The sequence below is a fragment of the Pungitius pungitius genome, chromosome 18 (genome assembly GCF_949316345.1).
Source record: "Pungitius pungitius chromosome 18, fPunPun2.1, whole genome shotgun sequence".
NCBI lineage: Eukaryota > Metazoa > Chordata > Actinopteri > Perciformes > Gasterosteidae > Pungitius > Pungitius pungitius.
The window spans coordinates 15,924,387-15,938,539 of record NC_084917.1 but is presented as its reverse complement, the minus strand read 5'-3'; the positions used below and the strand labels follow the sequence as shown (position 1 = coordinate 15,938,539).

General features: G+C 41.7%; 1 protein-coding gene across 2 annotated transcripts in view; it reads right to left on the bottom strand.

Annotated features, from left to right (window-relative positions):
• tln1 (talin 1) overlaps nucleotides 1–14,153 on the bottom strand; it is a 59,924-nt gene that overhangs the window by 44,551 nt on the left and 1,220 nt on the right. For both annotated transcript variants that reach the window (XM_037484767.2, XM_037484768.2), the window contains exons 2-14: nucleotides 8,311–8,382; nucleotides 7,168–7,330; nucleotides 6,506–6,603; nucleotides 5,311–5,440; nucleotides 4,992–5,144; nucleotides 4,320–4,462; nucleotides 3,816–3,943; nucleotides 3,644–3,704; nucleotides 3,213–3,317; nucleotides 2,666–2,821; nucleotides 1,412–1,513; nucleotides 1,058–1,134; nucleotides 174–354 (exon numbers count right to left, since the gene is read on the bottom strand). In XM_037484767.2, coding sequence (XP_037340664.1) covers nucleotides 174–354; nucleotides 1,058–1,134; nucleotides 1,412–1,513; nucleotides 2,666–2,821; nucleotides 3,213–3,317; nucleotides 3,644–3,704; nucleotides 3,816–3,943; nucleotides 4,320–4,462; nucleotides 4,992–5,144; nucleotides 5,311–5,440; nucleotides 6,506–6,603; nucleotides 7,168–7,297 — 1,464 coding nt within the window. In that variant the 5' untranslated portion in view covers nucleotides 7,298–7,330; nucleotides 8,311–8,382. The remainder of the gene's footprint in view (nucleotides 1–173; nucleotides 355–1,057; nucleotides 1,135–1,411; nucleotides 1,514–2,665; nucleotides 2,822–3,212; nucleotides 3,318–3,643; nucleotides 3,705–3,815; nucleotides 3,944–4,319; nucleotides 4,463–4,991; nucleotides 5,145–5,310; nucleotides 5,441–6,505; nucleotides 6,604–7,167; nucleotides 7,331–8,310; nucleotides 8,383–14,153) is intronic.

Genomic DNA, 14,153 nt, shown 5'->3' with positions numbered 1-14,153 from the left:
CAAATAAATACATCGGTCTAAATTCCAGATGACATCCACTATGATTACTCATGTGAAACAGGAAATCATCAAGTCCAGGTAGGTTATGTACCTAGATTGAGTTCTTTCCAGTACATAAGAGATGCAGTTAGAGTGTTATCTGTCAATTAACCCCTCTGTGACATTTGCTTTACCAGTGGGGGCATGTGTCCTCGGTGCATCTGTCCACTGGTGATGTGCTGTTTAGCCTGAGGCATGGCGCCCATCTGGAAGCTCTCTGGGCCTCCGGCTCCTGAGCGCATGATGGCGGGCAGGGCCACTGAGCCAGTCTCCACCTTGCCCACCCTGTTGAACTGCTGCTGTAGCACCGTGGACCTGCAGTGATGGAAAGGCCAAGAGAAGCCACATTGATGTTAAATGGTGTCCTCCAGCACAACTGGGTGGTAGAGATAGTTGCTCCAGTGCTCAGTGGGCCAATCCTAATCTTCACCCCTACAGACTGACAGACTTGAGGCGCATTCCTGGGGACTGAGGGTTATACGGTATATTACCAGATGTAAAAAAAATGTAAACAAAGAGGACGGCACACGCGTCATATTGAAATGTACACATTTAGACGTTGAGGATTAAAGATGGAGAAAGAAACATGAAATCAGACTATATTTACGGATTTATTCATAAATATTACTTTGTCATCAAAGAAGTCAGTTTGGATTAAAAAAAAAACAGTAGAACATTATTTTATATATCCCTCCTAAGGGAGAGAGCCTGAGAGGCAAAACAAATGTTAGAGTAAAAGTATAAAATAAATACCCAAAATTATAATGATATTTTCTGATGTTGTCATGGTGACACTAAGGGTTTAGGGGGGACATTGGGATTGGGCCACTGACTCCTGCGAGCACACACCCATGGAGCAGCCCGATCAGTGTATTGGCATTTTGTTGCTTTTGATTATAACAACTAGACACTAAGAATTTGTCAACAACTACAAAAACAAGTACCAATTACCAGTACCAAACATACAATGTCTGTAATTAATAACAATCATAGGTTTCTGGATAAGAAACACACATACTTTTTGGGTGACACAGAGTCTTCCAGCATGGTTGACTCTTCATCTCCCTCCAGGCCAAAGTGGTCTTTGCTCTTTTTCTGTTCAAAGTGGAGTCAGTAAAGACTTCAGTGGACACAACATACACAGTCACTGAAATGATTTATAACCGAACATTAACCCAAGTAACATGGATCAGATGACAGAATATAATTATGGATTTGTGATATTCTAGATTTAAAACAAAGAAAACATAGCTCTAAGATACCAAACAATATAATATTTTTTGTAAAAACACAAAGTCCAATTTCAGTGAACAGAATACAAAACTGAAAATTGTACAGAACACTGTTGGTTTCCTAACAAAGCTGACGTTACCTTTTTCAGGATGATGTCGATGTATCCGGCAATAAGCTGCGCTATCTGCTCTCCCTCAGTGGTCTGCACAGAGTAGTAACCATCCTGGTAGTCTCCAAAGTCCTACAAGCAGAAAAATGACATCCTGGGATGGAAAGATGGACCCATGCAGGGAGTCCATTCTCATTGGTCTTAAACGTGGTGTTGCATCTGTGACAACCCAATTAATTCAACCCAGTGTTACTTCCCATTTTCTTTTCTTAGCACATATCCTATCCTAACCACAACTTTACTTCCTGTCTGTTTCGTTTTCCACCCCCTTATTTCCACCTCACCAGAATTCACTTAGTCATCACCCCCACCCATACTTAATCCCCAACCAGTCACTCCATCCATTTCCCGTTATCAGCCATCCGATCCTGGTTTGTGTGTGTATCAAGTCAGCGATTACCTTATCGTGTTGTTGGATTTTTACTAGCCTTGATCGTTTTTTGTCTGTTTTTGTTGCCACGCCTTTTGCTTTTTCCCCCAGTGTGTCAAGTCTGCTTGTGCTATTTTTGCTGTGTATGGAGTTTTTTGTCAGTAAAGACCTGCACAGAAATATTTTCATTGTAGTGGGATTCCTCTGCACCTCCTTTTTAAGTCTTTATTGGTCACAGGATCAATGTTGGCTCACAGCTGGGTTAATGCTGAATAAATGCTAGATCACAGCCTGGCTGCAACATGGCCCTTGTGTATCCAAAAAGTGAGCCGATGTCGAATAATCTATCAAACTAAATTAGTCTGTGTGCAGTTTGAAGAAACTTCAAAATTGCAATATCGAAATGAAGACGCTGTAGACATCTCACGGCTGAATGGCCAGGACATTGAGACGATCACAACCGCTTGTCTTTGTCTCACTCCATTTGCGGCCACGCCGGCCGGCGAGGTGACCCCCCCCCCCGTCCTGCTGACTAACTCCCCCCTCTTGCGTTTGCTTCCAAGTTAAGAAAATACTTTATACTTCCAACTTCAGACATGTGAATATGTTTTCTATATAGGCTTCTCACAGGTGTGAACATGTAGGTGTGCAGGATTTGTGACATGTTATTACTCATTTGCTCTCTAAGCACCTGCAGGACCGCACATGTTGAGGCCTTCATTTACGCAGCCAGAGCAAGCATGTGATCATCCCTCGGTGCTCGCCGAGCCTGGACACGCCGCAAGGATCCATCATGTTATTCTCTCACACTCCACAAACTGTAAGCACAGGCGAGGGAAGGAAAGTGAACTCACCAGGGTGAAGCTCTTGGGAGAGGCAGCCCAGCGTTTGATGTTGGTCAGGTTCCACTCCTGTATCACCTCCTTGGTCTTCTCGTCCACCCTCATCACACACTCCTTGGTGATTCCAAGCAGACGAGGCACCAGTTTGTTCTTACCCTTCATTTTCTCCTGCAGAGAATGAAGACAGAATGATGCTAGAATGTGATTATGGTTCAAGTAAACGGTTGGAATGTCCTTAAAAAAGATCCACGTTAATAGACTTTATTTTATGTTCAAAACATTTTGTTGCATATCTACAAATACACAGCGTGCAAACCTCACACATGATTATCCATAAACTGTCACTTTATCACTGGAGGTGAACAGCTTTAGCTTCCTGAGAACTAAACTTGATGTTTGACATCGGATGGGTTTGTTTGGATTCATTCCCCATGTTGAAAGACTACCTATATAAACCACATCAACTTCTGCGCATACTGTATAACGTTGACTGTTTCTATGTTCAAGGAAAGACGCCGTGTTTCCACTTCTTGGATATGAGACGTTGAGTGGCTCTCACCTTGACCAGAAAGAAAGACACTCCATAGGTTTTTAAAGACCTGGCCAGCTTCACGTAGCTGACTTTAGCTTCGATCTCAGTCATGTTCTGACAGTTTTTGTGTGCCTGCAGAGATGAGTCACAATCAGACAGGTAAATCCACTCAGTGTAGCATTAAAGGCATCTTTCTCACACTTCTTAGGACTAATGGGCATGTGATGCTGCTTTACTTTTGAGCTGTGCTGCATAAACAAGCGTTTCCTGTCGTCAAAAAGATGGTTACATTTTTGCAAAACATAAGTTTAAGATATAGCTTTATAATGCCTCCCCCAAATGCCAAAGCTTCCTCTCGGCAGACATTTTGAAACTCAATAATGTAAATTTCAGTTTCAACATGGCGCTCCCACTAAATCTCCTACAACTTAGAACACAGACATGGAAGCTCCTCTTACCTGGAAGATCCTTTTCTCCCCTTTGTTTTTGATGTACTCTTTGGGCAGGAACTCCTTTAAACTGAAGGGGAAAGAGTTTAACTAGGATCCAACAAGCCTCAAGGACCAGATGTCAAATGACAATGGATTGAACAACAAAAAGAAAACATGTGAATGAGAAGGCAGTGCTCACTCTAAGAATCCGGGCTTGTGTTTGGACTCGTTGTGGTCACCAAACTGAATCTGACACTGATAGCCGGCGAACTCACAGGCCTTATCAAAGGAGACTGGATGTGATCCATTCAGAATGTCATCCCGGGCCTGCCAACACAAACACACACACACACAAAATCAGGATTACAACTAAATACTACTAAAACTAAAACAGGATCTATGGTCTGTTTTTATTCTCTTAGCACCCGGTGGCTGTAGGAGTTTTGTGCATGTGTATACCCTCGACGTTGAACAGCCTCTAATCTGCTCATGAAGCCGTGTTACATGTGCCTGCATAGAGTGTTTACAGGAAAAGAAAAAGGAAAATACTTTCTAAAATGGTAGATTCTAAAAATAGAATACATTTTGAATGCAAAATTAAACTATTGAAGCATCCCTGGTTCATTTAAAATCCCTTCAACGAGGAAGGTGGAAAAGAAAAGAGATTGCTCCAAGAGATTTACAAATGGAGTAGTGTGTGCACCTGTACGTAGAGCAGGTTGAGCTGGACAGGGTCTCTGGAGTCCACATTCTGGTCCGAGTAGAAGAACTTCCTCCTCAGCAGCAACATCTCCGTCTCCTCCACACCCTGTTCCCTCAACGTCCTACCGTGGTCCAACCAGTTCACTGAGGAAAACAAAGTGACTCAGGAAAAGGGAAGACCTGCTGGTCCAAAGACCTTCTGTGAAGTGTGTTGATGTGGTCTATAAACCTGACAATAGGATGGCGATTCAGTGCTGCAGGCTTGTTTACTGCTCATATACAGCAGGTACAACGTGCAGTGTGTTGATAGTTTCAGCAACCAATCAGTCCAGATTGGAACTTGGCTCTACTCTAGTGCGATTACTGCAACACAAGGCTAATTGGAAAATTTAACTTTTCTCACATTCATAATAAAACGGTGGATTTTTTATTATTATATCTTCTGGTCGATTATTCATGTCATGTATATTCAAGCCAAAAGGAAGTGATCTATTAGGTAGTTGCGTGTCAGAGGAGGGAACTAGTAAAGTTGTCAACACAATATTAACAATATATTCACGCCATCAGGCTCAACAAATCAATGTAATCCAACACAAACAGGAGTGAAAGCACATTATTGGTCGACCTCGCATACTGGCCTAAAGGTGAGGGTGGGGGCTCGAGTTTGTCTTACACTCATCATCTGTGTGGAGCTTTTGCTTCAGCTTCTCCATCTTCTTGTCGTCTCTCAGCAGAGTCTTGTCTCTTTTCAGCGTGCCCGTGGTCTCCTCCTTCTTCTCCTCTCCAATGTCCCTCACCAGCGAGTACTCATCATAGTTTGTGATGCCTGAAGAACAAACCGGTTACTGCACCTTTTTATTTTCACTCTGCAGTTCAAGCACACATTAAGTAATGAGTCAAACACAGGCAACAACATTGCTCGTTGTGGAGCCAATGAGCAGACATCCTTTCGCCAGAACAACTCTAGGAGATGTCCAGGTGTCAGAGCTGACCTATTCTAGCACAGATGGTCATGAGCATGTCACTGACGATCTTGGAGTCGTCCACCATGACGGTCTTCACCGTGCCGTCCAGCATGCGGATCTTCAGGGGCCTCTGCTTCTTCTTATACTCCAGAGTGTCCTGATCGACAAAAGAGACACGTCCGTAGTTCTGTGTTATAAGATGCCAAAAGGACTGATGATCCAAAACACTCAGGAACAGACCAGAACTGATTCTGATATCAGAGTGTCACCCGGGGGAGAATAGTTCCACAGATCAAATTAGTCTTTTCACACGGAGTGCAATATGCTTCTTCATTTAGCATTAGCTAGATGGCCAGAAGGCTTGGATTTGGAAGATGAATAATGTGTCAAACTTAGGACTTAAGTTTCAGTCCAGTGAGAAGCATATAATATTACTTGTTTATTATAATTCTTATCATTGTTTTAAGACACTACACACAGCATACAGGAGGATACATGTACACATACAGGATCTAATTTGTGCCCGACTCAGAGGCAAACGGTTCTGTCAGTTTCTCACCCTAGGGTGCTAATAGCAGGGTGCTAATAGCATCTGCATGAGAAACCAGATGCTGTCAACATCTTTCGGCACTATTTTAACTCCGGCCGGACCAACTGGCACAAGCAGTACCTGACACTTGTTACGTTAGGAAAGGGTTCAGTAAATTAGGGTATGCTTCCGGTATCTGTTGTACACAACGGCTCTATAGGCCTGCTGAAAGAAAACTCTGCAGACCCCTGAAGGCATCAAGAGCCAGAGTTGGAAGAGTTGCTAGTTCAACATGTTCTACCCGGTGGAATTCTGCCTCCAAAATGATCAAATTTGTGTAGTTTTGTGTTTAAAATAACATGAACAATTAAACAACAGCGTCTAAAATACATGTTTTCTAAGTGATGGACTCTTTACTTGTACTAAAATTTAGAAAAACAGTCATTAAAAACAACATAAAAACAACAATTCGAGATTAATGAATTTCAAAATGTGAGATTATTATTTATTTTTTTAAATGGATTGACATCCCCAGATAATATAGGCCATTGACCCCCTCATTTAATCATAATCATCATGCTACTGAATGAATAAACACACACACACACACACATACGTTAACTCCTTAACCACTCTTTAGCAAAGTACCTCAGAAATGCAACACGGGAGGAACATGTGTGTGCAGTGACTCACCCCATTCCTCAACATGTAGTAGTCCAGGGCCTTTCCTGCCTCCAGCCAAATGCCTTTCTTTGGATCTTCATCAGACAGAAACAGCCCGTAGTCATTGGCTGCAGATGTAAACATTGTGTGAGTCACTGGCTGTGTGTTTTTTGGCTTACATGCATATGTGGCTATTCAGCCAGTTGTGAGCTGTTATTACTAGCATTATTATTTGAAGGACTTGTGCATTCAATAAGTGTGAAAAAGCTTCCCTGTCCATGTTGACTATGTCAGTATTTATGTTTCAACACATACATCTGCTCCAAACATTTCAGGTCACACGTTTGAAATATAGTAAGACCAGAACTGCACCATGCCATATGTTTGTAGAGTAGAAACAAGCGTTGGAATTAGTAAAAGTCAGAGGTAACAGCTCTGACTCTCTGTTTCTGTTTCTGTAATAAAACATGAACTGAACAAGTCTGTGGAGCAGAGAGCTTGTATTCACCCAGACAAAGGTCATCAGGCCACTTTTCATCTGCTTTGACACACTGCCTTGTGCCCTCCACTCTATGGACCGCAGGTTGTGTCGTTTTTAAAACCACCGGACAAGCAGCTCTGACGAAGCCTATCGGCGCCTTTTAACTGGAGTAGAAATATATGTGTGGGGAGTGGGAAGAGCCAGAACTCACGCTGTCCCAGTTGCGCCTCAGGAACTCTCTCCCGGATGATACGGCAGGCGTCGTACACCACGGTGGAGGGCTCAAACTGCATGGTCTTCACCACATTCGCCACACCAATCTTTAGGGACAGGGCCACCATGATTGCTGCTCTGCACCTCCGCCTGAGTCACACCTGCATGAGGAATAAAGCAGTTAAGAGAAATCAATCACACAGGAATGTTTCCATATCAACCGTTCTGACCCAAACCAAAGTCTTTGCTTGGAGTGTGATTCAGCCTTAATCTCCAGCCCCTCCCTTAACGTTTCATAGTGCAGACCCCAGTTAACATACAGACCACTGTTCATCCGTGAAGTCATTAGTTTAACGTTAACCAACACAGTGTGAAATAAAGTTTTACTGATGATCCTCATCTGCCAATATTCAGTATCTGATCTCAGATAAAATTACATTGTTAAGCAACCATTGTGTTTCGATTGAGATGAAGGGAGCTAATAACGTTAGCAACACCACTAACGGCTAACATATGAAGGTTCTGTTTAGTTAGATCCCGATGCGTTCAGGTTCTGTTCAGTGAAAATGAGTATTAGGTAAAGGTAATCATCTTATCATGATGTGTTTATATGTTCTCTCGTAAAATATACTTTTGATTAGTTCAGATGTTTCAAGGCGATGCAATCTAAGGTACCAGACGTCAAGGGACCTTGTGTGCCGTAGTGTGGGGTTGCACAAGCTGAATAATGCCACAAAAATAGCAGAACCAGAAGAGAAGAGATGTAGTGGGTCAGAAGTGACGATGCGAGGTATTATTGTCGTTTCACCATCTTTTAACCACATTCCTACTTAATATAGATTTTAAATGTATGTTTGTGTGCCTGCGTGCATGGGTGTGTGAGAAAACTGATGGAAATTAGCATGAGAAGGAAGTGCCACATTTCATTAGCATTATTGAGGAAATAGTGGTGCTCGTTGAGTCATTCCCAGCTGACGAGTGAGGTTGAGGATCAAGATTTTTTGAGCAGGAGAAACAAACACGGTGTGTCTTTAAAGTTGTTTGGAGATGACATCTCAACAAGTGCAGTGTGAAAAGAGCCTTTTTTCTAGTTGGTCTTTGGTTGCCATCAATGATTTTAAAAGTAGAGTAACGTAAATACCTGATGTAAAGGGTGTTTTAGTGACAGGCCTCCTGCCCCGTCAGATGATGAGCTGTGACTTTGTGTCTCTGGCTGAAGAAAATAAATAAAGATCAGGTTACAACCATAGTATATTACATCTTGTCACATAAATAATTGCAATAAAAAATTATTGCAATTTTAAAACCATTTCATGCTGCTGGTATAATAATATTATTTCGGAATGTTATATATGGTAATTCTAACTAACATTAAAACCACCATAACCAAACCAAAAACTGCAACAGTCACTATTTAAATAAACTGCACTAATATGAAACATGATGGCCCAGAGGTATAGAGTGTTTCAGACAATCTAGTGTCAGTCCAGTTTGTCAGTGTGAAGACCTTTGCTGCGGTTCGATAGAGTAGATGGCTCATGTGGTCCACGTAGTAGTTATTGTGACAGGCCTAACTGTTCCCATCAAAATGCAAGAGTCTCCATTATCGGAGTAGTCCTTTTGTGAATGCACAGTTTAACATTATTGACATTTGAAGAGTTTGATTTGGCTTGATTGGGGGTGTCATAGCAACGGATTTTAATACAGTAACCAACAGATGGTTTTCTTCCTGCTGAATACGTGAATGTGTTTTTGCACTGACGCTTGAGTTTTCATTTATTACTACCTTTTAGAAATTAAATAAAGTTCAGAAAAAAGGTTGCTTATCATAAGAATATGGAAACATCACACACAGGCCTCCTGCTACTACACAAGCAGGCCACTGTCAATGCTGCATAGCACTTTGGTTAGTATTCCACCAACAACTAACTTAGACCCTCCTTCACTTAGCTATGACAGCCTTCTTGTGAGATCCCTTTTCAATGAACTGATGTCATTTCCTGTTTGAAAAAGCCCATCGCTGCCATAAAAGGGCATTTCAGCGTCTGTATGCTCCCAGCTGACTCATTGCAGCGCATCCTGTCTGCAGACAATGGTTGGGCTTCAGGGGAGATATGAGCAACTCATCCAAACCCCTCCGAGTTTATCACTAGACTTAAAAGTTTAGGAGTTAAAAGCAAAACTACTTCACCCTTACAGTTTGGTTAGTGCGAAGACAGGGAGAGAAAATGTGCTGTGAATGCTTGCCACCCCACCCTGACTGAACGAGGAAGTGCTGAGAGCAATGAGGAAGAGTGCACTGAGGTCCTCAGCAGTCAATTACACTCAGTTTGACAAAGACTACACTGGAGACAGGGCAACATATTGATAATACAGAACCAGGTATCATCTTAGAGTGTGTTAAGTGTTACGTCACCTGAGTTTTGAGGTTGCATCATAAAAAATCTTACTAAATGTTATCATATTTTACCCAGACATTTCCACTTTATGAGATCTGAAAAATGCATAAAATAAGAAATACTTCGTACCCGAAGTATTTCCAGATCTCCCTTCTGGCATCTTTTCTTTCAAAAAGGACATGTCTCCCTGAGGACATGTCTCCCTGAGGACATGTCTCCCTGTTTCCCTGAGATGACTCTGAGTGTCCTTTAACTAGTACTCAGCCATCATTAACATTTCAAGGTGTACCCGTTCTAACGTTAGATACTAGGAGTTACATTATCCATGTCGGATCTTAGTCGGCTTCCCGACTGTCAGTCTGGTCCCGACCAACACTGTGAAGTGACGGCTGTCAACTGTCATCCTGTCCTGTCAGCAGCCAGATACTCTATCGCATGTCCTCCAGCTCTTGTTCTGTTGTAGCCTGCAGAGGAATATTATAATAACCTCTTATCTAAAACATGCCACAACAACACATGCCAAGTCCATCCCCGGATCATAAGCAGAGCATGAGATACAGTCTAGCGCTCCTATCGGAAAGTACACTATGTGTTGGTCAAACAACCCGACCAATCTGTGGGCATTCTCTTTGCAAAAGTCAGGGAAAACGGTGAACAAATTAAATAATCCTAACCCTAATACCAAATAGTGGTGTAAGTCAAGCTGCATCCACATGGTTTTATGTTGCTTCCATGGCACAAAAGTTCAGGGTTTCTTGTTATTTTTGTATTTCCAGTAAAAGGAAATTTCCCCATTTCCCCATTCTGTTTGAATAGCTTCTCTTTCTTACAGATGAATATTCATTCCAAACCTTGGTGAAGGCGCAGATAGTCAACCAAGTGTGTCAGTATCTTATATTGCGTGTTTTTCACGTGTCCAGCCCTGAGCTCATAGTGGGGGGCTGAGCGATGTCATGGGACTGAGGTTGGTATGGTGCTCCTCTTCAGAAGTGTAGGTTTGTGCTCTAATATATTCATTTCTGCCTCCTCCTTATTTAACAAAGTGGCAGAGGAAGGCGTGTGTGTACCAGCAGTCATCCAGACAATATATTTAATATACTACCAATAGACAATGTTTTTCTATATACTTGAAATAGGGGTGTAACAGACCACTGCTGATCCCTGGCCCCATAGTGTTGACTTTCACAATGTAAAATAAAGTTTTATTGGTGATCATTACCTGCCAATATTTAGTAAAATATTTGATTGGGACATCATATGTTTGTTTGTCTGATCTCTGATGGTCTTACATTGTGAACAACCAAGTATTTTAAGTAATGGCCAGAATTATTGGTAGTCTCTTAATTGCACTTCTTCCAAGTTGTCCTTGTTGTCACTCACAGGTCTTACTGTGATGGAGTCGGCCATGGTTTCTCCACTCATGTGACAGCTGAAATGCTCAATATTTAAACACAAAATAAGGCGTATTTTCCACATTGCCGATCTGACAGAAATAATTTTGCCCTTCTACACACAGGTTTTGTGCATCTGTCCGCGGGTCTCAACAGTTATTGTACTAGGTACTGGTATATATTGTACTAGGTACTGGTTTATATTTAGCAGGGCAACATGAGCACAGGCCTGTAGAGCTGCTCTACTGCCTCCAGCCATGGAGAGGAATTCAAAGGTGCATTCCTCTGGAATACCAGCATGAGAGCACAGAGGCAGAAGAGAGACAGGAGACGGGCTTTATTCGGCCGTACAGTAGGTCACTAGCAAACACAACTACTAAAAGCCGCCAATCCCAAGAGAATAGGAGAATGTGAAGACGGAGGAATTCTGTTGCAAAGGGATGATAACATCATCACTCCCGGGAAGTCAACCAAAAACAAGGCTGCTTGCGATGTACACCATGGGCCATTTCCTGTATTTATTTACATTAATTTAACTGTTGCCATTAGAAACACAGACATCAAATCAGTTCCTATTCCGTTGGAAATGCTTTCGATGATCAAGCAGACTCACAAAACTCAAACTTAGATCAACAGAGACTGGATGCTAAGAGCTCTGTCCTTCACTGCCTTCTTACTTACACACTACGCTTCTCATTGGGAGTTCACACAGGAAGTCTGCCGGATGCTGATTGGACAGCTGCTGTTACATACATTACAAAAATCAGCATAGGCTCATATTTAAGGTGTATAACAAAATATTTCATTAAGAAATATGAAGTCTTCTTCAAGTAGAAAATGATCCTGTAGCCATATATGCATGAGACTTTATTTCTAAAGTAAAATATTATCCATTAATAGTAAAATTATTAAAAGCCCTGCATTTAAATGTTAACTTCAAAACGAGGAATTCGCACAACAAAAGACTTAAATGTACTTTAAAGTCTGATCATGGTGGAGCTTTGAATGCTAATATGATGCTGGATAGTTTCATATAATGGTAATGTTTCATATTTAAATCGTGCCATCTCCTTTTCTGGTAAATGTATAATAAATAAATTGCTTAGGTTTTGCTTAGCAGAAATAAAAAGCAGGCTCGACATGAAGCTTTTTCGGCCACAGTGTGATGCTGAAAGCCGAGGTGTTTTACTAACATGTTAGCCAAACTGCCAAAATGATTTCAGCATTTGGACAAAAGAAAGGTCATAAAATTTTGAGGAGCCGTGACTCAACATGTCATGTCACGTGTGCTGCTGAGGAAGCTCCGTGTTAAGCTCAGTGTTGAATGTAAACGTGTTTGAATGTGCGATTCCCCACACCAGGTCAAATTGTCTTGTTAGTCTTTTCAATGAACACAAACTGTACAATGATTGGATACCACTGTCCAATGAGGAACAATGAGTGTGTTCCAGGCCAAAGAGACACTCACTCGTGAGCTGCGGTCTCAGTGGAAAGGGAAGGTCAAGCTGTCTTGGAATAAACTAGAAAGCGGTTTGACATGTCAGTCGTGCTGACTCCAAATAAATCAGCAGGATGCACGGTAGCCTGAACGTTCACGAAGAACTGCAACCCATCATCTCACAACTTTAGCTTGTGAATTAGGTAGGGAGCCTTCCTAAAATAATGAAAATAATCAGGTCAAAGATCAAAACAACAAAGACGTATCAATCTTACTGCTTCATCTAATCTGATCAAGTTCAAGCTCAAGCTGTTTTTATCTGGAGAGCGTGGAGCTCTTGGGGGAAGGACTCACCTCCCCAGACAGCACACAGGCTCTGGGTTGGGCTCAAGCCTAAATCAAATAATTTCTTGTGCTGCAGTGGCAGCACATGTTGTGTTGACCAAATATGGCTGAGTAGAAACACCACAGTCTCTGTGCAGCATGCTGGAATGAAAAGCAGGTTTCCTTAACTGGTGTGAGAGTGGGCCATGACGCCCCCCAAGCAGAGCTGCTCCTCTAGAGGCTCAGCAGTCACTAAGGAGCACTAAATAGTGGTGTAACTAACCCACTTCCACAGGACGTGTGGATTAATTACACATCTAACCATCATAGTGTGAACAAACGTTTGCCGCTGATCAACGCTGGCCCATGATAAGTAAAAATATGCATGAAATTTGAATATTGGCTTGAATGCTTTTTGGTGATACATCATGAGGTTACATTGTGAATAAGGTTAGTGAGGCTCACAATGCTATGGGCTAACATACATTAGGTACCAGTCCTTAAACTCACATTATTCATGTATTCACACAATGATGACCACAGCTATCATACATTACATTACATTACATGTCATTTAGCTGACGCTGACACCTGTCTATCAGTAACTAATTCATAGCCAGGAGGACATGGATTAGCCGAGCTGCTAATCCCCTGATTAAATAGAAAACTCTGCTCTACTGCTGAGGCACCGAGTTATTTCAAGCAGATGTTTTCACAGCAACTTGAATGGATATTAGACATGATTACACTATCACAAACTACAAATGGCAAGATGTTTATATAATAACCGCTCAAAATGACTTTAACAGTATTGATACAAAAGTATTTATGAATGTCTGAGCGGCATCCATGAGAATTAATTATGATGTAATGTGTAAATATGCCTTACAATAAAAACAATAAAATATTGTAGAGATACTGCCATGTTTTAATCGTGCAGTAGCTTTAAGGGTGCAGAGAAAATGACTCAATTCGTTTTTGAATTTTTAAATCAAAATTATTGGTTCAGAACAATGATGTGGTGTAAATATCTTGTAATAAGCTGGCATCGTCAGATAACATCAGCTGCCCAATTGGTTGACCAGTAAACCAATAAAAACAAAAAATTACAAATCAGATGAATATATGGGAATAAGTGCTTTTTCGCCAATTAATGGTGGTGAACCACTTGTAAATAACTGTGATATTGAGGCCTAAAAGCATCGCCTCCGTAGCACAGCAGGTACACACAGTGGTGGTGGCAACACACATCCCAGGTACCCGAAACCACTCCAGGGCCTTAAGGTACCGCTGAGTCCGTGAAATGCAACCTACAAAGTGCACTTGGAGTGGAAGAGACACAATTAAACTAAAGTGACAGAAATGGTTGAGTTTTTTTTTTCCTTCTCTCAACAACACAGCTCAACAAAGACAGCATTAAGCTGTTTTACGA